Source organism: Prunus avium, chromosome 6, assembly GCF_965620075.1.
Source record: "Prunus avium chromosome 6, drPruAviu1.hap1.1, whole genome shotgun sequence".
NCBI lineage: Eukaryota > Viridiplantae > Streptophyta > Magnoliopsida > Rosales > Rosaceae > Prunus > Prunus avium.
Genome location: NC_142289.1, coordinates 13,794,624 through 13,817,186, shown reverse-complemented (window position 1 = coordinate 13,817,186; position 22,563 = coordinate 13,794,624). Strand labels below are relative to the sequence as shown.

General features: G+C 37.0%; 2 protein-coding genes and 1 long non-coding RNA gene across 3 annotated transcripts; all 3 read right to left on the bottom strand.

Annotated features, from left to right (window-relative positions):
* Nucleotides 1-191: 191 nt before the first annotated feature.
* LOC110750610 (uncharacterized) lies at nt 192-927 on the bottom strand. Its single transcript, XR_002525766.2, has 2 exons — nt 747-927; nt 192-619 (listed from the first exon to the last, which is right to left on the bottom strand). It is a non-coding gene; the product is annotated as an uncharacterized LOC110750610 (long non-coding RNA).
* Nucleotides 928-10,894: 9,967 nt separating this feature from the next.
* On the bottom strand, nt 10,895-12,230 carry LOC110745336 (FCS-Like Zinc finger 5-like). Its single transcript, XM_021945415.2, has 2 exons — nt 11,738-12,230; nt 10,895-11,356 (listed from the first exon to the last, which is right to left on the bottom strand). The coding sequence occupies exons 1-2, from the start codon at nt 12,115-12,117 to the stop codon at nt 11,185-11,187; spliced, it is 552 nt and encodes a 183-aa protein (XP_021801107.2). The 5' UTR covers nt 12,118-12,230; the 3' UTR covers nt 10,895-11,184.
* A 4,562-nt stretch (nt 12,231-16,792) lies between these two features.
* On the bottom strand, nt 16,793-21,933 carry LOC110774268 (uncharacterized). Its single transcript, XM_021978803.2, has 4 exons — nt 21,576-21,933; nt 21,414-21,474; nt 21,142-21,286; nt 16,793-17,202 (listed from the first exon to the last, which is right to left on the bottom strand). The coding sequence occupies exons 1-4, from the start codon at nt 21,790-21,792 to the stop codon at nt 16,951-16,953; spliced, it is 675 nt and encodes a 224-aa protein (XP_021834495.1). The 5' UTR covers nt 21,793-21,933; the 3' UTR covers nt 16,793-16,950.
* Nucleotides 21,934-22,563: the final 630 nt, after the last annotated feature.

Below are 22,563 nucleotides of genomic sequence, written 5' to 3'. Positions count from 1 at the left end.
GGGTCGTTAACGGGTCAACTCGTTTTCTTAACGGGTTGACACGAACACGACCCGTTAAGCTATCGGGTCAGAAATACCAAACCCAAACACGACCCGCACAAATTCGCGAATAACACGACACGACCCGTTATGGCTAATGGGTCGTTTTTCACCCGTTTCACCCGCTTAACCCGTTTCACCCATTTAAAAAATAAACAATATTTTTGCTGGAATTATTAAATAAAAACACCTCAAATTAGAGATATAATACAAATAAAGCTGAAATCCTTATGTATTTTCAGTATATGAAACACCATCCATTGAAACTTCAACAAACTCCTCATCCATGATTCCCATACCATTGGTAGTCTCTGTATCTTCGATCTGCTGCAAAAGAAAACCATACAAAAGCAAAAACAAAAAACAAAAAACTATCTTCATGTTTACCAACAGCATATATCAAAGTCTGACAAAACTTCCCATGTCTACATCAATCCCTCTATCTCTCTCTTTTTCAATTTTTTTTCTTTCTTCTTCTTCCTCTCTCCATCTCTCCCTCTGTCTCATTTCAGGGGTCAAAATTCTTCTCCCCAAGCTGTGGTTTCTGGTTTGCAGGTGCCACATGACCCCCTTGTCCCAACTGCCAGTAAAACAAATAAAGAATACACACACAAACAGACCAAAACCAGAGAAAAAGGAAGACAACACAAAAAAAAAATTAAATAAAATTTGAACACAACAAAAATTAAATACAGGGAAGTTCATACCTTTAGTTGGAGAGAATATCTAAAGAGAAGATGAAGGTAGCCTGTTGTTTGGTTGGTGAGAAGATCTAGGGAGAACAAAAGAGTTTAGAACTTGAGAGTGAGAAAGTAAGTTGGGTCTGTTTAAGTCAGTGAGTGAGGAGGCGGCGGAAGATGGGAGAAAAGAAGCAAAGAGAAGATAGTTAGGTTAGCTAGGGATTTTATTTGATAACGTATATTTACAAAAATACCCTTCTCTTAACGGGTTAACGGGTCATTCGCGAATTATACTGAAACGACCCGTTAAGATAACGGGTGCTTAACGGGTTCACCCGTTATCAACCCGACCCGATAAAGCCAACCCAAATACTGATATTTTCGTGCGAATTCGTGTCGTGTTAGCGAATCGTGTACAATATTGCCGGGTCTAACTTGGTGAGGTGGGAATTGGTTCAGTTATATATATATATATATGCATTGAAAATTAGGATCTACATGTGCTCTCCCCTAGGGTTTTGCTTGAATTTTAATTTTAATATAATTGTATCCCAACAAATTGATTAAGGGCTTATGAATATTGGTATGCCAAAGTTGAGTTACAAATGGCTAAAGTTCGTGCCAAAGTTGAGTTACTATTGGTATTCTGAAATAACACTATGAGGCCTCGTTAGGAACGTCGGACAGTATTGACTAATTTATGTCGGATACTATTAATATAATTGTATCCCAACCTTCTTGCTATCTACGCCATGAGATGTTTAACCCTAGCAGATGACGAAGGAGCAGTTCCTGCTTGAGTCTTCTCAGCAGATGAGACCTCTTTCGAGGAAGACTTGGTCACAATAGAAGGTAGTCTTGGCTTCTTTCTTAGCGGAGACACATCCCTCGACTGCGAAGTCGCAGCTTCATCTCTTGGGGGCTTGACATCAACCTTCCTTTTTTAGGAGGGTTCAGCAGAACACTCCTCTTGTTCAGCAGGCAGATCATCAGAGTTTAGACCATTCTGCTTCAATCTCTCAAACTTGTAGGCAAAGGCTATCAGCTTTCTCCCGATACTCGCTCAATAGCTAGTGCCATTCGTGGATCCTTGCAGAGATGTTGAGAGCCCGACCGACCTTAACCATGTCCGGCCCAAGGTCCAGTCTCTTGCAGATATCATTCTCTGCAAGCAGAAGATAGAAGTTACTTAGTCACACTTCAATAAATTCAAATAAAAAGAAAGCATATCAAACAACAATATGATGTACTGTCACAGTAGTTGATAGGAACAAGTATACCATCGCCAACCTCGCCTTCCCACCATCCACTGACTTCAAACAACTTGGCATTGCATACGCGGACCTGAGCATACTTCTCATGGCGTCTCACTTCGAAGAAGTAGAAGAACTCTCGCATCATCAAATCTAACTTACAGAAGCGGCTCAGGTTCTCAAAGCACATGATTGCCCAATAGACATTCGGAGTACAATAACTTGGAGCACACTCCATGACGCAGAACACCTCCCTGAAAAACTTTGACAACTGGAAAATAAAATGGACAAAATGTGATAATCCTAGCATTTGGATCATTCGCATCCACACAAGGCGCATCGTCAGTCGAAGACTCCACCAGCTTGACATGCACGTTATCAGGTATGGCAGAAGCATAGGTGACACGCCACTTTTGGAATTGAGCTTCAGACATGACGCAATGCAAATTAGCCACAAATATCTTCTTGTGCACTTTGGAGCCACCCCACAAGTAGAAAGGCTCTTGTGAGCTTGGTTATTGGCTACCTTCCTCAGAAGATATGATGGCTGGACAACTGCAAGATGATAAGATATTTTTGCAAGTCAAAATATATGTCAGGTCAAAAAAAAAAACAAAACACTAAACAGTGTTGTTATGTTAACTTGCAATTGTACGAGCCAATTAATAGTATAGCAAGACAATACGAGGTCGTACCCACGAGGACTGAGAAGTTAAACTTAGTTATGTACTTAGATTACCGAATTCAAGAAAGTAGGAAGTTAAGGCTAAAATAGAATTTAAAGTGAGAGTGATTGTGATTGTCAAAACAAATGAAGCAAAATGAAATTGCAAACAAAAGCAAAGTAAGCAAATGCAACAAATGGTGGTTTTGAAGGTTGAAAAACAGATTTGGAGACTAGGGCATTTGATTCACCATAACAATTCAATTCTAGGTTATAAGGATTCAAGTGACAAGTCTAATTCATATTCAAAGATTGATTCTAGATAAAGTATGATTAAGCCATGGTGTATGGTCCTAACCTTGTATTCCTAATTCCCTAATTAGATTCTTGTTGTCGAACCTAAATTAAGCATTAGAAATCTATTAAGTATAGAAGAACGTTTTAAACAACCAAGCTTGTATCTAATCCCTGTTGTCGAATGTCCGTACATACTCTTCCTATTCATAGTTTAATTGGAATTAAAGCATATAGTGTCTACTCTTAATTCCAACCAAGATACACAAATTTGAATGGTAGCTAGGCATTATGATTAGCATATAGACAGGTAGGCAAAATGAATAAGAACATGAATCATGAATCAAACTTGAAACTTGAAATTTATAAACCTAGAATCTTCATGTTAGGTTACATCGAAACCTAGTTATGGATTTAGCTACTCATAATGGGAAAGAAACTTAAACAGAAATGAGAAAACATAATGAATGCAATAAGAGTAGAAAACCCTTTTTCGGAAGTTCTTGTGGTGTCCAATGCTTCTCCAAGAGCTTCTCCATGTCTAATACTTCTCCAAGAGCTTCCCCATGTCTAGAAGGATGTATGAAGGTTAAGGAGGTGATTTAGGATGAGTTTGGGTTAGTGGTGATGGCTGAGAAAAAGGAAATTCGTAGGGAAATGGAAGAGAGGCTTGCTGAGACAATTTTGGTGAGTTGGGGATGTTTAGAGCATTGGGTTGATTGCTGGAGTGTTTGGGGTTGTGGGAGTGTTTGAGGGTGATTTCAGAATGTGTTTAGGAAATGATAGGAGTGTGGAAGATGGAGTGAATGATGGATGAATTGTGAGAGTGTGAATCCCACAATGCGTGTCTCTTTGGTGTGGAATGGAAGTGCTGTTTATAGAGAGAATGAAAGGAGAACCATAAGGTGCGGTGTAGTTGGCAAACTGCCACCTCTAGCTGGCGAGCTACCTAGTGCCTCAATGGCAGGAGTTCGAAACCCGTTGGAAGGACTTTGTGGCCAGGGGCAAGCCGAACTCCGAGTGGGGATTAATCCCACCCTAAGAGTATGGGGAGACCTCGTGCTAGTTACCAAAAGAAAGGAGAATTCTGAATTGATTTATGCCTCCACCAACAACACTTAGTTCACCAACCTTACCTAACACACCAATGCAATACAAAATCAGTTTCTTTTCTTATTTGACTGCTGCACTTCACCAACAAATCCCACCAAAAATCATAGCTTATGCATAGCTCATCATGACCACGCAACAATCAACTCATCCTTAGGTCATAATGACTAGCAACTTCATGGGCTCACGAATTGGGCTTCCCTTAAGCAATTGATGACTTTGAGCCATCCATCTTGAAGTTTAGAATGTCATCTTTCCAACCACATGTCATTTGGGCCAATCCAAGGTCGGAGGAAGGAGTTAAGGCTGAAACAAATTTCTAACTCTGTTTGCACGTTTTTGCACTATTTTGCACATTTCCCTATCCAAAGCCACCATTGCAACCTAAAGCTCAATGAACAGAATGATAAACACAAAAGAGATTAAAAGCACAAGTTTAACTCAAAAATATAACAAAATCATAATTTAGAATGGTACAAAATGATATACAATTATGAATCGATCAAACAGCTTATAGGCCAAAGCCACAAACTCACAGCCCAAGCCGCATCCATAGCTTGAGCTACACCACGACATGCCCAAGCCGCATCGACGGGCCAGGCCCGACTCGCTAGGAAAAAGAAATGAGCAATAGTAGCTGTTGTCGACAGGCACCACCACCCTTGCTAACCGACGCCGCCATTGCTAGTGTCATACTAGCAGCCTCCCCAAAACATCACGACAACAACCAACAACAGAGGCCAATTGGTCCTCACTGCAAGCAAAAGAAAACTTTGTGGCCGCCGCCGACACTGCCAGTTACGACGACAACGAGCCAGCTACCCAACTGGTTCTCGCTGTGAAGAAGAAAAGAAGAAGAAAAAAAAATTTGGACTTACCATGGGGTACACGGCGACTCCTCTCTTCGACAAGCGGTACAAATTCTCCAAGACCTCTCTCAAGCTAGAAAATAGAGAAACCATGTTTGCAATTTGAAGAAGAATGAAGAGAAGCCTTGTATTTATAAAGGTAGGGCATCCTATGTCAAGAAAGAATCACAAGCCTATTCCCATTGGGAGCCCAACTCCAAGAAAAGTCAAAAGCCTACTCCAATTGGGAGCCCAATTTGTAAAAGGAGTCCCAACTCAAAGAAGAAAGCCCAGACGCAATTAGATGACTTGAAGAATATTTTTCATTTCCTACATGCCCCACAAGCGCCATGCAGAAGTTGGGGGGCATTTGTGGGAACAAATATTTCGGCTTCCAATCACAAGGCGCCACGTGGACAAGAAGAATATCTCTTAGGTAAATTAATTGAGCCCATTTATTTGGCAAATTAATTGATACTAAAAATAAGGATATTATCTTAAATATGAGATATTATCTTTATTTTAAAGATAATATCACCAATTGAGGATATTATCTTAATTTGGAGATATCATCATGAATTAGTGATTTGATCCCAATCAAATTCCTAATTGATTCAATCTCTACAATATGGGAAAAGAATATCTTCCTTCCAAAAAAGAAGACATTCTTTGAAAAACCCTAGATACCTAGAGCCTTATAAATACATGGTTACATTCAACAAACAAGGTAATTTGAAATTCAATCCGAAAACCCTACTCTCTCTCTCTCTTGTCGTCTACCCTCTCTCCATATTTTCCTATCACAACTTCGGCCACTACACACGGCTCCGACCACCCGGTTCTCCCCTTAGAGAAAACTTCATACCATTTTTAGCTATTGTTTTCTAGAGATTCAATCAAACTAACTTAGGCATCAAAGGGCTTTGGCCAACACCCTCTAGGTGTGGTCTTTTACTCCTCTTTGATTTTATAGGAATCAAGGAAGAGAAAGAATGAACTTCTAGAGTCGAAGAATCTTCAAATGAATATTCTCCCGCGAGATATTTGCATAAACATGTGTCACAATCTTTAGGGCGTCACCAATACCCACTTGAACTAGTTGTCTACAAAAATAAAATTGATTTTGGTGCGTATAAATATAATATACAAACAAGATGATCTTACAAACAAAGTTACTCATAAAATCCAAGAGAGCGTCATATGTTAAAAAACAAGAAAAAAAGAAGAAGAAGCAAATGAAGTTTAAAAATTCACTAGTTGATTGAAAGGCTTTCCAATCCTCGGCAGGAAGCATGGGAATGGATTGACACCTAAACCCCCAGCACTGGCTTATTATATTTAGTCTTGAAAACAACAAAAACAATGACCTCCTTCCAATTCCCATTTGCCTAATCTTTAAAAAAAAATACTAATTTACTACACAGTATATACTTAAAATGTACGCTTTGAAGTTGAATAAGCATTTTATAACTTGCATTATTGGGGCAAGCATGAGCTAATTGGAGGGCTATTGACCCCTATACAAAAATCACAGCATATCTTCCGAGCTCTGATGTTGAAGATTTGGTTTGTATTTTAAAACAAGCCGAAAGAAAAATGGGCCTAATTTGTTTATACTTCCCTAGAGTCTACAATCACCTATAAGAGAGAGTTGGAGACACTAAAAAAATCGTTGTTCTGCAGTTGATTTAAGCATTGGAAAGTTGGAAGTTCCAGAGATGTTGAATGAGTCCATGGAGGAGCATAATAAATTGATTTTGAAAGGAGTCTATGATGTACTCTCCTTTGTTTTTTGTGCAAGATTTGTTTTAAAATAATGGTGATGTAAAAGGATATATAAAAGAATAATGGTGATGATGAAAGCACTTTGTAGGTTCTCAAAGATGGAGCAGTAGACCCTATAATTGAGTATTATTAGTCTTACATTATGTTGTCTTCCATTGTGATATCAATATATAGTTAAGTTTTCTGGATGGAAGCTTTTGCAAAGAGACCAAGGCCTCTGGAGTCATATTCTGAATCGAAAATACCTCAAGAATCAAAGTATTTTGAACTTTAATAAGTCTGCTCATATTAATTATTCTAATACTTGGAGAGGAATTTTATTTGGTGCTCAGATTCTTCCTAAAGGTTTACAGTGGAGGGTTGGCAATGGTGATGACATCTTGTTTTGGAAGGATAACTGGGCAGGTTGTGGCTTGCTTGAGGATTTTTCCGCTATTCCCCTTTCTGAAGATATGTTGTTGTGGAAAGTGCGAGATTTTATGTCTGTCCATGGATGGAATCTTGATGCGCTTGAGCAGGTCTTACCTAATGAAATTGTGCAAAGGATTTGTGCTATCCATACTGGATTTGAGTCTCAAAGAAATGATAAATGCATATGGGGTTTATCAAATAATGGCTCCTTTTCTGTTAAATCTGCATACCTTTCTTTCTTTGATGATGCAGATATTATGCCTTGGCCTTGGGATTTCATTTGGAAGCTATGCTTGCCTCCAAAGTTAAAAAACTTTATTTGGCTAATTGGGCATGGCAAAATCCTTACCAATGTTCAAAGGGAGAAGAGATTGATGACAACTGATCCTAACTGCCACAAATGCCTCTCCCTTCCTGAGACTATGGATCACGTTTTCAGAGGTTGTAGAGTTGCTCTTAAGGTATGGAATTACATAAAGGTTCCTTTTGATGTTCTTCACTCTTTCTCCTTACCCTTTTTTGATTGGCTAAGAATCAACCTTAAGAGCAAGATTATGTTCTACGGAAACCTTCCTTGGACTCTTGTCTTTACTGCTTCTATTTGGCATTGTTGGAAATGGAGATGTAACTCTATCTTTAACTCTGGATATGAGCCTCCTCCCAACCCCCATCACACTATTCTGCATTTCTCTAGTGAATGGCTTGATGCCAATATTGTGGTGAATGCTAAGCCTACTAGAGAGGTCATCCAAGTCCATTGGAGTCTTCCTAGTCTTGGCAACTTCAAATTGAATGTGGATGGCAGCTGTAAAACAGGTTCTTGGAAGATTTGTGCTGGTGGTTTGCTAAGGGACTCTAATGGAGCATGGATCTGTGGGTTCTCTGCAAATATTGGGATTGGAAATATTATTGAGGCTGAGCTATGGAGTCTCTTTAGAGGTCTGCAAATGGCTTGGGCCAAGGGCATTAGGTCCCTTGATATTGAATGTGATTCTTTGTCTGTTGTCTCTCTGATTGCTAAGGCTTGTAACCATTCTCATCCTCTTTTTTGTCTGATTGAAGACTGCAAGTTGTTACTTAACCGTGATTGGAGATGCAATGTCTCTCATATCTACAGGGAGCAAAACAGAGCAGCTGATCACCTTGCTAACTTGGGGTACGAGTTACCCTTGGGCCTTCATATCTATGAGTCTGCTCCTGTCTCCCTCTCAAGCTTGTTGCTGGATGATGATCTAGGAAGAGCCCAAAGTAGGGCTGTGCCTTGTTAGCTTTTTTCTTTTCTGGCTTCGGCCTGCCTTGTAACCAAAAAAAAAAAAAAAAAAAATATATAGTTAAGTTTTCTTCTTGTCTTATAGTCAAATTCTAAGGAAAAGTATGGGCACTCTGCTATTTTTCTTCAAAACAAGTTCTCTTTATAATACTTTTTTTAAGAACAAGCAGAATTTCATTAATATATGGGTAAATCCAGGAGATTTATAATAAGAACACACCCTAAATATTCTGCATTAACAGGGAATCATAAGCACCAAAAGTGAAAGGGTCTAACCGTTGACATCCACCCGACCAAAGAAAGCCACAATACCTCCAACGTCCCACATGATCCCACAACACCTAGTAATGAAAGATCTACCCAGATCTAACAACTTCACCTCCACAACACAAAGGAACCTTAAAAGTCAGTCCAAATTACTGGAAAGAAACAAAATTCAGTACAAAACTAGGGAGAAACCAAACACAGCATAAAACTGGGGAAACGCTCTCTACAACATAACGAGAGAGAGAGAGAGATGCTCGATTTATTAGTCGAAGAGGTTAGTTCTCAGGGGAACCCCTTGAAGCAGAGAGAGGTCGTAGAGAAAGAGAGACGAAGAAGGGAGTAGAAGGGTTGGTTCCACATGATTTAGTTGGTAAAGTGTTTGCCTTTATTTTTTTTTCTTCTCCTTTTCTGGGTGCAATAAGTGCTTTTTCATTGTACAAGAGTCATCAAAGTTTGAGAAATTTTCCAGGGTTAAGATTAGAATAAGCTATAAACCATAACAAGAAAATGTTTGAGACTTTTGGGGGAAAAGACTAGTTTCTTATTTGGTCAAATTATGATTATTTTGATCGGAAATTGTTACTTTAAATTAGATTGGATTTTCACGAAGGAGTCCATCAATCCAATTATTTTACTTTTTAAATTTAGAGATCCAATCCAACATGTAAAAATCGTCGTAATTATAAAATTGGATTCAATTTAGATAGTTTACCACAAACCTATTAAAAGAAGAAGAAATAAAGAAATATTTCATTTGCACCACATATGCTAAAATATCCAACCTGAAACCCATTCAAATCATATTAATTTATACATGTTCTGTATAAAATGTATACATGAAACCTGATTAGGTTAAATCCTCTTCATTAGGTTAGATTTACTAGGAATATGCATATGATTCTCCTCCTAATAAATTATCAAGATTCCCCACATCAACCACATCCAATCATAACTTTAGAAATTTACCAGTTATAATTAAATTATAATCGAGGCTGAGGTAGATCAGCATTGAGCTCCAAGTGGGTGGTCCCAGTGTGACAAAAAGGATGGGAGCTTTATGTGAATGTCGAGGGTCCCACAGCAACATTACCAACCCATGTCAATCAACACAAAACTCCAAATGAATCTCTTTCAATCTTATTTAGGAGACGTCCATTCTAAGCTGACGCTGCCACAGATTCCCCCAATTCCTTCTTATTCACGAAATTATAATGTAATGCTAATTTTATTTTATTTTTTTGGGGGGTTTTAAAAATAAAAAGAAAGAATAAAATTATGAAAGTGAGACTTTGTAAAACACCAAGATGACCGCCACTCGTAGTCTGTTTGTTTTTGTTTTGGTTTTTGGGGAAAATACAAGACCTGTCGCTAGATTTTGCAAGTACCAAATAAATACCAATAGGTTAATATGGATTGAGGCCTTCGGCACAATCCAAAGAAAAAGTAGTGCCAATCCTAGAGGACTTTTACCTTTTTTGTTTTGGCATACTTGATTAAGCTTTAACCAAATACATATTTTCAAATTCAATGTATATACGTGGTGTAGTCAATTATGGAAATTTGTAAATTTTGGAAATTTCAAGTATGGACATCCTTTTCTTGGCCATCCGGAAACTAAATATTTACAAGACGACGAACGTCACGACGATGATAATAAAATGATTAAAGTTCTTTTTATTTGATCTTTTTTTTTTATTTTTTTTTTTGCAAAGAAATGAAAGATAGTGGACAGTATATTCAGAGAAATGCGTTCACCTTTTTCTTTAAAGTGCATCCTGTAAAAACGTCACGTTTTTTGACGGTCCATTTTAGAGAATTATTGTACATATATGTATGTATGTATGTATAGTATATACGTGTGTGGATGAATGTGAATGCAGAAGCCTAGAAACGTCTAAAAATATAGAGGACCATTGGAAATTTCATAATCATGAACGGCACTTTCTGGGCTGGAAGACAAAGTTTTCCGCCAGGCAGCATTTTGGTCATAATTGAGGTGGGACAGAGGAGGGTTTGGGATTTAGAAGTTTAGAATTATGATGTGGTCACAAAGAATTGAATTTAGAAAAGGGAAATAATTACAGAGAAACACCGATGACTGAAACAACCGACAAATAATTTGTACCAGATGTAAAATCCAAGTTCAAGAAATTTCCGACAATTAAAAGCGCTTCTAATAATGTTTGGTATCTACGCTTCTGATAATGTTTGTAGCACAATTAATTACCAGTCTTATAAAGCAAAAGATAATCTAAGAAGCTAAGGTTCGAAGGTTAGAAGCACATATTATATATATATATATATAAGAAAACTTTGGCCAATAATGTCCATTTGAATCCATAAAACAAATGCACTCCACCGACCTTTTTACAATTAACTTTACATAATCATACATTCATCAGCTAGCGATCGTAGCTAGCAACACACCCGGTTGTACTATTATGTAAATAACGTCAATGGGGGGCAATTGAGGAAAAAGGGGGTTTGCACCAGCAGTGCAATATTGTGTAACTGACGTTTGATAATCTTCAACATAATTCTGGCTTCATCATTTGTTGTTTAATTAGGCGGCAGCCACCGTCTGGCTCTTACCGGAAGCCTTGGAGTTGGTGGAGGTGGATCGCGAGGCGTGGCGGTCGTCTTTCTTTGAGGCCACGGCCTTAAACTTCTCTACTCTCTCATCTTGCTTCATTTGTTGCTCTCTGCATTCTAGGCTACAAAATGCGGTGTCTCCCCTGTACAAATAATTCAGTTATTAGAAAATTAAAGACATCATTAATACTAAACTTATTTTTCCCTTTACATTATAATGGATTCAACCCTTAACCTATTCTAATTCTATCTCATTTTTCCGCACATCCTGTCTCATATCTATGATATTTAAGCAGGAGTGTGTCACAAAATTACTAACAAACTTTATTATATATATGATTAATTTAGTAGTGGTATCTAGATGAATTTTGGTATCAGCTGCCTGCACATACACCCAAATCTAACAGTACACCTTTGAAATCCGAAAATAAAAAGGAAGAAAAAAAAATCCAAAAATTAAACAAAAGAAAAACAACAAGAGAAATAATAAGGTAATTCCAACAAGGGGTAAATTGATTAATTACCTATACATGTAGATGTCACGGCCTGAAGCCAAGTGGCGTTTGCAGAGGCCGCACGTGCGAAGAAAGTGAGCGGTCTCAACGACGTCAGGAGCAGCCGAGTTTGTTCGGTGGTTGTTTCTGGGCGACAACATGGCCAGGAAACGGTGCTGTTCATGGTACCCAAAGTTGTTCTTCATGTCCATGCTCTCAATATTATTATTATTATTATTAACTGCAGCAGCAGGCCCTGGTTGTGGGCCCACCACCATCGCTGCTGCTGCTGCTGCTGCTGCATGCACATCCGTCGGTTCCTGGCCTTCCACGTCGCTCAGATCAACGGTGATCCCAGTCATGCTTGTTGTCCTCCTCATCGAAGGGCGGGGACGCTTCCCTAACAACATCTTTTTTAATTTGTTCTAAACAAGTTCTGATGGCTTCTGCAGTTTTCACAGAGAGAGAGAGAGAGAGAGAGAGAGAGAAGAGAGAAAGAGATTGGGGGAGTGAGAATGGAAGGTGGGGAAGGAAGATAAATGAGATGGGGGAAGGCCGAGATTGAATCTGGGCCGTTGATTAAGACCACTGAGTACAACAAAACTCCACGTTAGCATAACTTAATGCTCCCTCTCTCTCTCTCCTTCTCTCTCCTGTTTTTTGTCTCCTACTTTAGTTTTGCTTTTTATTTCTGTACTTTTCTTAATTTAGGATTTAATAATTTATTGATTCTCCTTAGGGTATCTTACCTGTCAGGTCTTCCTTCAATTTGTAATTAAATCAGTCTCAGATAGCATAAAATGAAACCTAATTGGCAGTTCGTGTGTCTTTCCTTCAATAAGTATTTCAGGTGTATTTTTTTGTACTTACAGGTGTGTTTTATAACCCTGCAACAATCACAGATCCAACGTCTGCATCTTGGAATTTTAATCACAGCTTTGATCCATCATTACTGTTTCAATGTCTGGTTTTCCAGCTTATACTGTTTAGGAAATTAGGACAATCGAATAAGCAGTAGTGACAAGCATAAACTTTATTACCAACTAATTGCTTCCTCTTGGTATATAGTGTGGTATTTGTCTTTCTATAAAAGATTATCTTCGGTTGACAACAACGTGACATGGCACCTCGATTGTGTGATGCATACCTCCAATGTCAGGCACAGTTACGGAGCCATGAATTTATATTAGAAGACACACTTTAGACTATTTGAAAGAAAATATCATAATGTAGAAAACTGAAGTGATATCATAATAGGAGGGGAGGGGGGAAAAGAATAAGAATGAGGTAAGATTTCTCAATTATTCAACACATCAATTTTATACGTGTCTTGACTATTCTCTCTAGTAATAGGATTGTATTCTAGAAAACAAAAAATTTCAAAAAGACAAAAAAAAAAAAGAAGATGGGGCCCGGCCTATTTCGACCTTATGTGGGCCCTCCAATGGTCCACGGTCCCGATTCTGCCACGTGTTACATTGAATTTAATTTATAAATGATTGTTTTCCCAACTTTTAAATTTCACCATCAAAATGCTACCTGCCCATAATCACTTGTAATTTTTTTCTACAACCTCTATTTCTTGAAATTACCTCAAGGGTTTTCCAGATCATTCTTTTTCACGACTTGATTTGAGATATTTGTATTTTGATGACAAAAGCAACAAGAGGTGTGACCATTTTTCTGTTTTTTACTATAATCTCTCGTAATTTCTAATGCTGTGTGTTCTGCTATACCTTAGTGGATTTGATGACAACCTTATAAATAAATAAAAAGAGCATACGTTCTTCTCTTTCGACAGTTGGAATAATAATTTCATTTTTTTTTTTTTGGTTGTCGTTGCATTATTAGAAGATGGAGTGTGTAAGAACACTGAAGGAAGACAGACATCATCGATTGCGAGCTGAACCTAGACAAAGTAAAATGTACACTGGTGGGTGGACAATGTACATCAGTGGGCCAACCACCCTCAATTTTCTTTCCCTTTCATCAACTTCTGGCATTTTTCTTTCTTATTTTTTTGCTCCTTAATAATAGGAATTCCTATCAACTAACTCTTAATTTAAATATACTCTTTTTTTCTTTTTTAAATGTTGAAAGAGATTACAAGTTTAAATTCCCTCCCGTCAATCAAAACAAAGAATAATATCGTTAGTAATTAAAATATTTGTATTCAAAATTGTAAAAATGAATCCATCCAAACCCTCTATTGGTTAAGTCTCTATTTCAATATCGATTGATAAGAAATCAACGAAGTCCACTATCATTTGATCATCTAACCATGAACAAATTATTTTCAATAAACAATGAAAATTTTGTAATGATAATAAAATGGTTAGATGATTTATGACTTTGATGATATTTTCTCAAGGATGGTTCTCCTCAAAAGACACAAAGAACTCTAGAAAATGAGACAATATTTTTGCTCATCACTTTAACCCAAGGTGTATGCTCACTACTCTTCTCAATACTTCACACGTGTCTATAGACATAACTATAGTTAAATTTTTACTTTGATTTATGTAACCATGGTTATGCTTATGAACACGTGTCAAGTATTGAGAAGGGCGGTGAGCAAAAATGCTCCTCCTAGATATTATAGTTAAATGATCCAAATTGGGTAATTATTTATCTGTTCATTCAAAGATGATTCTTGCAAAAATAGTCAAATGGATAACCACTTAACTATTTGATTGTCGTGATGATATTTCAATGTCTATCACAAGCGCTATATATGCATGAACATTTATGATCACAATTTTGGTTAAGATTTTTTTAAAATTTTTTATAAGGATGATCCTTGGAGACTTGTAAATTGGGCAACTAGGACCATTGCTTTAAGGGATGAGTAGAGCCTTAAACAGTGTGCAATAAAATCATACATCGTTGTACACTAATCTTTGTTCGGATTATTGATTAGAAATTTTTTGGATTTAAATGTAATACTGTTACGTGGTGTTACTATAATTACAAGTTTATGTTTAGGAATCTAGGGTATAGGATCTCAGTGATTTACAGGCCTATGCAAGCCCAAACTCAAAACAAATTCGAGCCATATGAAGACGATTACACTTATACCCTATGACGGCCTAACTTTTTATTTTAGTACACATTGGCTGCCTAGGGAACCATAGTTTTGTGGTTTATTTAAAAAAAAAAATATCTAACCATGATTAGTATTTACTCATTGTGTGGAAACTTTAATTCCACACTATAGTTAAAAATGGTGAACTAAATTGTCCTTGATGGAAAAGTGTGTTGTATTGTCACATGAACCTTCTAACATGTTCTATCATAGTTTAATATACAAGTGATAATCGCTTTCCACCTTTTTTTTATTCATTATTTTGTCGTGATTTAATTTTATAATATCATCGTCAATTCTCATTACTAATCTTTTTTTTTTGTTGCCAATTTTCTCATTACTAATCTGGATGCCTATATTAATTCAATTTGTATTGGCCCCAGGTTTCTCTTGAGTAATTATAGTATAGTATAATATTATTTAGTATGGTCACGTGTTATAATATAAATGAATATTTATTAATATTATTTTTTGAAAAGGAACTTTAGGTCAGTGCCATTTTTGTTTGGGCCAAAAGTTCTGCCCTCAAATAATGCATTTTTAGTGCTACCAATTATATACAAGCGTTCCCTGGTTTTACCATAAGAACATCAGTTACTGTTTTTAAGCTTTGTATTAAAGTAATATCTTTGCTTTTTAAAGGGAAAGTTTGAGGCTCAATCTATGGGGAAAGGGTGGACTTTGATGGAGAAAACTGCTCTTTTTTTTTGTGTGTAGTTAGGCAATTGTCTTTGATGGTTTGATTGTGTTTATCAGTTGCTTTTCAAGAGAATCTTCAAAAGAGAAGAAGAAAAACAAAAGAAAAAATAGAAAGGGGATGCTTTCCAAAAGCATTTACAGTGAATTACCAAAACACATCATGTCTTCACAAAGTGAGAAAATAGTTCTCAACACCTGAGAGAGAGAGAGAGAGAGAGAGAGAGCTGTGAGCCCCAAAACCCCCATGCCTAGGTGTGCCCACAAATCCACAAAAGCTCAAAACGTGGTTGTGGAACAAGATATTCCATTATATTCACAAGTAATAATTGATGTTTCCTAACAACTTAGAAAAAGAGATGGAAATGGGGGGCGAAGTTATGATGAGTGCATAAAGGACACACAAACCCTAATACCAATGAGTCCACTTTGATATTATGTGGAGGATAAAGGCACCTGCACTCATCAACCACATCATTGGGAGCTTGAAAAGGGGTCCCCTTGCGTCAATTGGAGCTCTCAGCCAAAGAAGCTATATCGGCGTTCTCAACCGGAAAACCCTAAAACCCAGTACTCTAATTAGGGTAAATTCAGATGAATGAGCCTAGATGGTAGCATCTGGATCTTAGAGAAAATGGAAAGTGGTGATGCTGAATCTTAAATGAGCTTATGAGATTGATAAATGTTAATCAAAGGTTTGCAGTAGATTTGTAATGGGAATTAAATTTTGGTATCCAAAAAAGTTGGTGCTTGTAAAGACTCAAGCATGCAACTTTTGGAAAAAGTTGTTTTGAAAAGCTGCCTGATGGGAGCTTTAGAGGCAAGAGGGTCGCACAATGCACTGAACCTTTAAGGCATTTGTTGTCAGAAGTGTACAATATTGACTTCCTATCTCAACTTGCACAATTGATTTTTTTAGGAAAACAAAGCTATAACAACTCTTTTTATCTCTTCCTAGATTTCTGCTCCTTGAATCTTCTACTTAGAATCGGTATTCTCTTTGTATACTTAGACTCCAATCTTACCATTAACCAAAAAAAAAGACTCCAATCTTACTATCCTTAATTCAAAATGTCCTGGAAATCTAAGCAAACAGTAAGAGAGAAGCCCAACTTGTTAGAATTAAAGTTAAGTTTTACTGTTGCCAGAGCATGTTGAAATGCACTTAATTCAGGGATAGGATTTAGACCTTCCCCTTGTGATTCTGACTTTTGGTTAACACTTGCTTATTTTCTTAGAGGAAAGGGACAGACAAAGGGGTTTCTAAAAAGCAAGATGTCCAAGGATGTCCAAGATCAGATGGGTTCAGCAAAACTATCAAGCATAATATCTTTATCGACGCAGAAAGTCCAAACTGACAAGCAAATCCTCAACATCAAGGTAGTAAAAGACTTTTAACAAACAAAAAGAGAAAAAGGAGAAAAAATTGCATATTAATGGATCTTAAGACATACTCAGCACATCAAACACTCCCACTTGCCATCAAGAACTCGCCCTCACAGACCAAGTCACCTCCAACGTATGCCTTACCCTCCATCTTTGCTATTCCAAACCGTTTTTGGAACTTAACTAGTGTCATTCTCATTACCAAAGTGTCTCCTGCAATCACAGGTTTTCTAAACCTCACTTTATCAATTCCTGCAAAGAAGAAACTGTCACGAGAGCCTCCCACTTCGGGTTGCAGCATCACCAAGCCACCCACTTGAGCCATTGCCTGAGCCCAGAAACCACTTTTGTCAGCACTTAGCAAAGTGCATGCACCACAATCAATATAAATTTGAGGCAAAAGAGGGTATAGATGATTATATGCCTTGAGGTTTTGAAAAATCTCTTCTATTCTGTCTTTGTCCCACATAAGAAAGATAATTGATAAGGAAAGAAACAAATATATTGAAGAGGTTTAAAAAATGGTAGCGATTTGTGCACTCCTCTTTTAGCCATCTGCACTCCAAAATAAATATTTTACAATTTTGCTGCATTCACAGGAGGAGTGCAGGACGCTAGAAGAGGATTCTTAATTAAAGTAAAAAACTCAAAACATTAACCAATTCACCGAAGAAAATTTAATCAACTTTGAACATTGTATAAAGAAATATCAGCTCTAGAAAATGGATGAAATGAAACTGTCAACATGACACATCAATCACGGAGACCTGAACTGAATTGAAATTCAGTAACATTTCAAAAAGGAGAAGATTCTTCTGCTTTCAAAAGCCAAACGATCACTTGAAAATGTGTCTTGAATCAGCTGGAATCAGAGTGGTTCTTCAATTAATTTCAATTTTCCTGATTCAGCAACATGGTTATCATTTTGAAGTTCAGCAATGTAGTTACTAACTTGCTATTGTTTTATGTTCATTGTGTATAGTCTTCCTCTGCATTACTGGTTACCCAGACACCATCTAATGGAACTAAGCCATAACACCGAAACACAAAACTTCTATCCATTGCACTGTGCATGCCTATTTCTTTTTATTACTATCCTGTGCATCTTTCTTGCTTTCTCTATGGATTATCATCATTTTACTGGAAGTTTGGAGCTGAAGTGCAAATTGCATCTTTTAGAAGCCAAAAGAAGGTGGCTTAACCCAGAAAACAAAAACAAAATAACAAAGGGAAAAGAATTATGGCAACACTACTATTATTATCTTGAGAAAATTTAACATTAGAACCTTAAAAGGAAATCATAATGGTTGGATGTTCAGAAGACATTTTGCCAGAACTACAGAAAGGAACATGTAGCAAACTCAGTTAAACACCGAAGGTTGATTGATTTGATCAGCATGCACCATTTGAAGTTTAAAACTGCTTGAAATGACCAATGCCACAGGAGTAGATAACTAATTGGTGTTACTGTTCCACAATTGTTTTGGAGCAGACAGACTAGACAGAAAGGCCCTGTACAAAATAACCAATGCCATAGGAAATAGATAACATAAATATTGGTGATACTGTTCCAGTTTGCCTTTATCTTCTCCTCATCATAGGAAAGGGGATTAAAGTCAAATGTATCCTACACAACACAAAACCCCACAGCCCTAGTCCCATCCCATGGTACCCAGAATAGAATGCAGCAAATAGGGCATTGCCAATCAAATCATGGGGAGGTTGGACCCATTGCCTTCCTAAAGGAGCAAAACTAAAATTCCATTTGCTAGTCCATCTATTCACGAATCCAAGCGCATCTTTTCCAATGGAAAAGTTTCACAGAGCAGAAATTTTCTGTGAAGTTTGAAGGCCATTTTCTTTTGAAAAATGTTACATGTAGACTGTAGTAGTGAAATAAAACTACGAGGCTTGAGAAGCTGAACTTCTAATTTGGTCTAAACTATTGAGCCAATGGGTCTTGCAAACAGCCCTTTATATCAGTCAAATGGTCTAAAATATTTCTTGAAACAAAATCGAGGAGACTAGCTCAGTTACTCTAGCAAAGGCACAAATGCTTCATCATGACAAAATATCTGGAGAATCTCCATGACTCCATAAACACAAAATTTATTTTACCTTAATCATTTAGTAACTTTTCTGGACGCTAAAATATGAGCATGAAAAACTTCAGATTTAAGATCAACCCAAACCTCTGCCACATGAGCCAAGGCCCAATGACAAAGCACTAGTTTAAATGGAATTTTTTTCTCTCAAACATGCTTGCTCATTTATGATAAGCATCATGCTCATATGCTCAAGGTCATCCATTACATTCATTAAACAAGAACAGGGAAGGGGAAAATGAATCAATCATGAGTGAAAATTCACAGAATTCCAATTAATCCGCTGCATTGGATTTAAAAAAGACCACCCCTTTAACTTCCACTAAAAGAAAAATTAAACCAACTTAGCTTGGCTGAACATCCACACAACTTGAGTTCAATAACATGAATCTTCTGCTGCAGACAACTAAATTTGCACTTTATTTAGCTGTCCTCCGAAAGAGTTTGGAATACATATACCCACCCACGCATGCAACCATACAACGATGACCAATTTATGGACTTCACAAAAATAAGGCAAATGAATCTATGGATAGGTTTACAGATACCTAGACACAATGAATGACCTCTTGATACATTTTCATTGAGCTGCATTATACCTTAAGAGCTGGTGGCTCTCTCTTTCTCTTCTTCTTTTCTTTAATCTATTTTGTTTTTTTTTTCTTTGATTGCTCAATCCTTTCTCAGCATATTACCCATATTCCTCCAACCCAACCTACCAGGAACTTTATATATTTGTTGAACTTGGTTTATTATTCATGTACAATATATACGTAATATAATATACTTTAAAACATTGTTTGTTATATGAGAACTCTTGCATTATCATTTTTTAAGAAATAAATTCTTAGTAAAAAAATACAAATACAGACTGAAGGTGGACAAGTAGTCCACAGCAGAATACGAACAAAACAGCTAAATACTAAACAACACTGCTTTCTCGGCTTGCAAACTCACAGCTGCCAACCTATCTCTAAGACTATTATACCTCTAAACTCAGACGAAACAGATGCCCATAGAGATGACCAAAATCTAACTCTTTCCCACAATTCTTCCAGACCCAAATCATTGCACAATTCAGAAATCCTTCTATTTCTTTCTATCAAAATTACCACCAAAGCCCTTGAACCTCTCACTTAATAAAGCGTAACAACCTCATGGGATAACCAAACTCAACCCATCCTCCCAAGAAAGCTTTCTCCATCCATTTAAAGCCACTGGACAGTGAACCATTAAATGATCAGTGCTTTTCTCTAAAGGTAAAAAGCTACTTGCACTAGCAAAATCACTCCTGTGCAAGAGAATTAATGTCAACTTCTCTTTTAAATCAGTCCCGATGTGTATCCCATGGGTTGAACTAGAAACATTTGTCTCCCTTTTGCCCTGCTAACTCCTTCAAATTAATTCTTTCTTATGCAGCCAGAAGTCACAAAAGCACATGGACTAATCATTCAGGAAAGTTTCATCTCATGTCGTTGTTGATGCAAAATCAATCCTTTTATGAGCATAAAACATTTGCTCATTGGAAAAAGATTGAAGTTTGCATTATTGGATTGGCACCATTTTAAATTGAAAAACAATGGCAATACAGCATTGTAAATTTCAGAGCTTATATTAAGTGCAAATATATTATAATTATAAGACAATGGCTAGTTGATGCAAAATCTAGCTTTGACAAAAAAGCGTCATTCCTTACATCAAATTTACAAACAACCACGCTGAGAGCCTGTTAAATTCTAAAAAGGCATACACCTTGGTATTTTAAAGCATTGAAAGCCCTACATAAACCCTTGCTAAGCTTCCTATATCAATCAATAGTCTACATTCGCAGAGCGCTTAAAAATGCGCATCTCTATTTCACTCTCCCTGTATAATTCTACGTCCTCATCCACTAACTACAATGTCCCAATTTAGAATAAGTCAGACACCACACACGTGCATCAATGAAATCCAATTCAAGAAATTAACATAGATATCCACAACCGGCAAACGAAAAACCGCTAGAAATGCAAAGACATTTACAAATTTGAGACAAACACCAAGTGGCAGTTGTTATAACTTGTGACATTAGTTTTTTTTTTCTTTTCCCAAAAGAATGGTTGCAAATGTCTATTACCAAAATGCATAAAAACCTTATGACAGTATGAGAATAAATAGTGTACCTCAATCATGAGAACTCCAGGCATAATGGGTCTCTCTGGGAAGTGCCCAGGGAAAAAGTTATCATTTATAGTCACATTCTTTATAGCAACAGCTGAAACCCCTGGATTGTACTCAATCACTCTATCCACTAAAAGAAATGGAAACCTGTAACACGATCCCACAACCAAAAGTAATCACTAAACACATCAACAACAGAAAAAATAAAAATAAAAATAAGATTAAGAAGAAAAAAACAATCACAAACCCACAAGTAAATGAGCTAAACACTAACCGGTGGGGCAAGATTTCACGTATCTGATTAATATCCATAACTGTAGGAAATGCTGGGTATCCTGTGAAGTCCCAAATCAACATTTTCAGAATCAAACATTTGTTTTGCGAGAACAAAGGAAGCAAGCAAATCGAATACAAGGATGTCTGAGAAAAACATTACTCTTTTCAATGGGTGTGTCTTGGCCGGCGCTGTCTTGTACATTTAGGGAACAACATGCGAAGAGATTCCGTTGGTGATTTGATTTAAGGCAAAGCATACGAGAAATTGGGAGAGAAACTGAAAGAGAGGTTGGAGACTGAACGAGTTTTACCCTTCTGGGTTGACTCAGAGACTGAGCGGGAGCGAGAGACATGAGGGAACTCGAGGTAGCCGACATTGTTAGAAACAGAGCAACAGCACACTGCACTAAAACAGCGAGGGATTTTAAATGAATTCTGATGGGTTGGTGAATAAGTTGTTCAACTGCTTCCGTCTGTTTATCTTGCGAGCTTGCTAAGAACAACGCCAATGCAATATTGTAAATTTGGGATGTAAAAATCATATTTATATCCCATTTGCATTTACAGAATGTAAATATGATCTTTTATTTAATTTTTTTTTTATTTATCCTTGTTCCAACGGAAAGACGTAAATTTATATTTTCATGTAAATTTCACCCCAAATAAGCAATGTCAAACGGGCACTTATCCTCTTGCTTTTTTTTTTTTTTTTTTTTTTAGTTGATCTCGTCAAGGATAGAGAAGCCATGGAAGGTGGGTCGTCGAATTTGGGGGTACGTTTATGCTGAAATAAATTTTAAATTTTTTTTAAAAATTTACTATGAAAGGTATGGTTGAATTTTAAGGTTTTGAAAAAAAAAATAGTTGGGGTGAGCTTGGATGTTTGATTGTGTAAATAAAAAAAATTCAAACGAATGCAAGTTTTGTTCTTTGTTCTTTGACTTTTTATCGCAAATGGTGCTTGAGGTTAGCTAAAGAGTGGGGGTGAACTTGGAGCTCAAGACTTCTATGTGGAGCCATGAAGGGACAAGAGTGGTCTCCGGCCGCCACAACCACCCCCCCACCAAAAAAAAAAATTTACCCTATAATAAATAATATATTAGGTTTTTTTTTTCTTACAAATTAACCATAAAACTTCTTAATCACTC

Coding starts and splice junctions, on each gene's coding strand:
- LOC110745336 (XM_021945415.2), bottom strand. CDS start 12,117: ATGTTGTTAGGGAAGCGTCCCCGCCCTTCGATGAGGAGGACAACAAGC. Junction 11,357..11,737: donor CGTGACATCTACATGTATAG/GTAATTAATCAA, acceptor TTATTTGTACAG/GGGAGACACCGCATTTTGTA.
- LOC110774268 (XM_021978803.2), bottom strand. CDS start 21,792: ATGTCGGCTACCTCGAGTTCCCTCATGTCTCTCGCTCCCGCTCAGTCT. Junction 21,475..21,575: donor AGACACACCCATTGAAAAGA/GTAATGTTTTTC, acceptor GGGACTTCACAG/GATACCCAGCATTTCCTACA. Junction 21,287..21,413: donor CGTGAAATCTTGCCCCACCG/GTTAGTGTTTAG, acceptor ATCGTGTTACAG/GTTTCCATTTCTTTTAGTGG.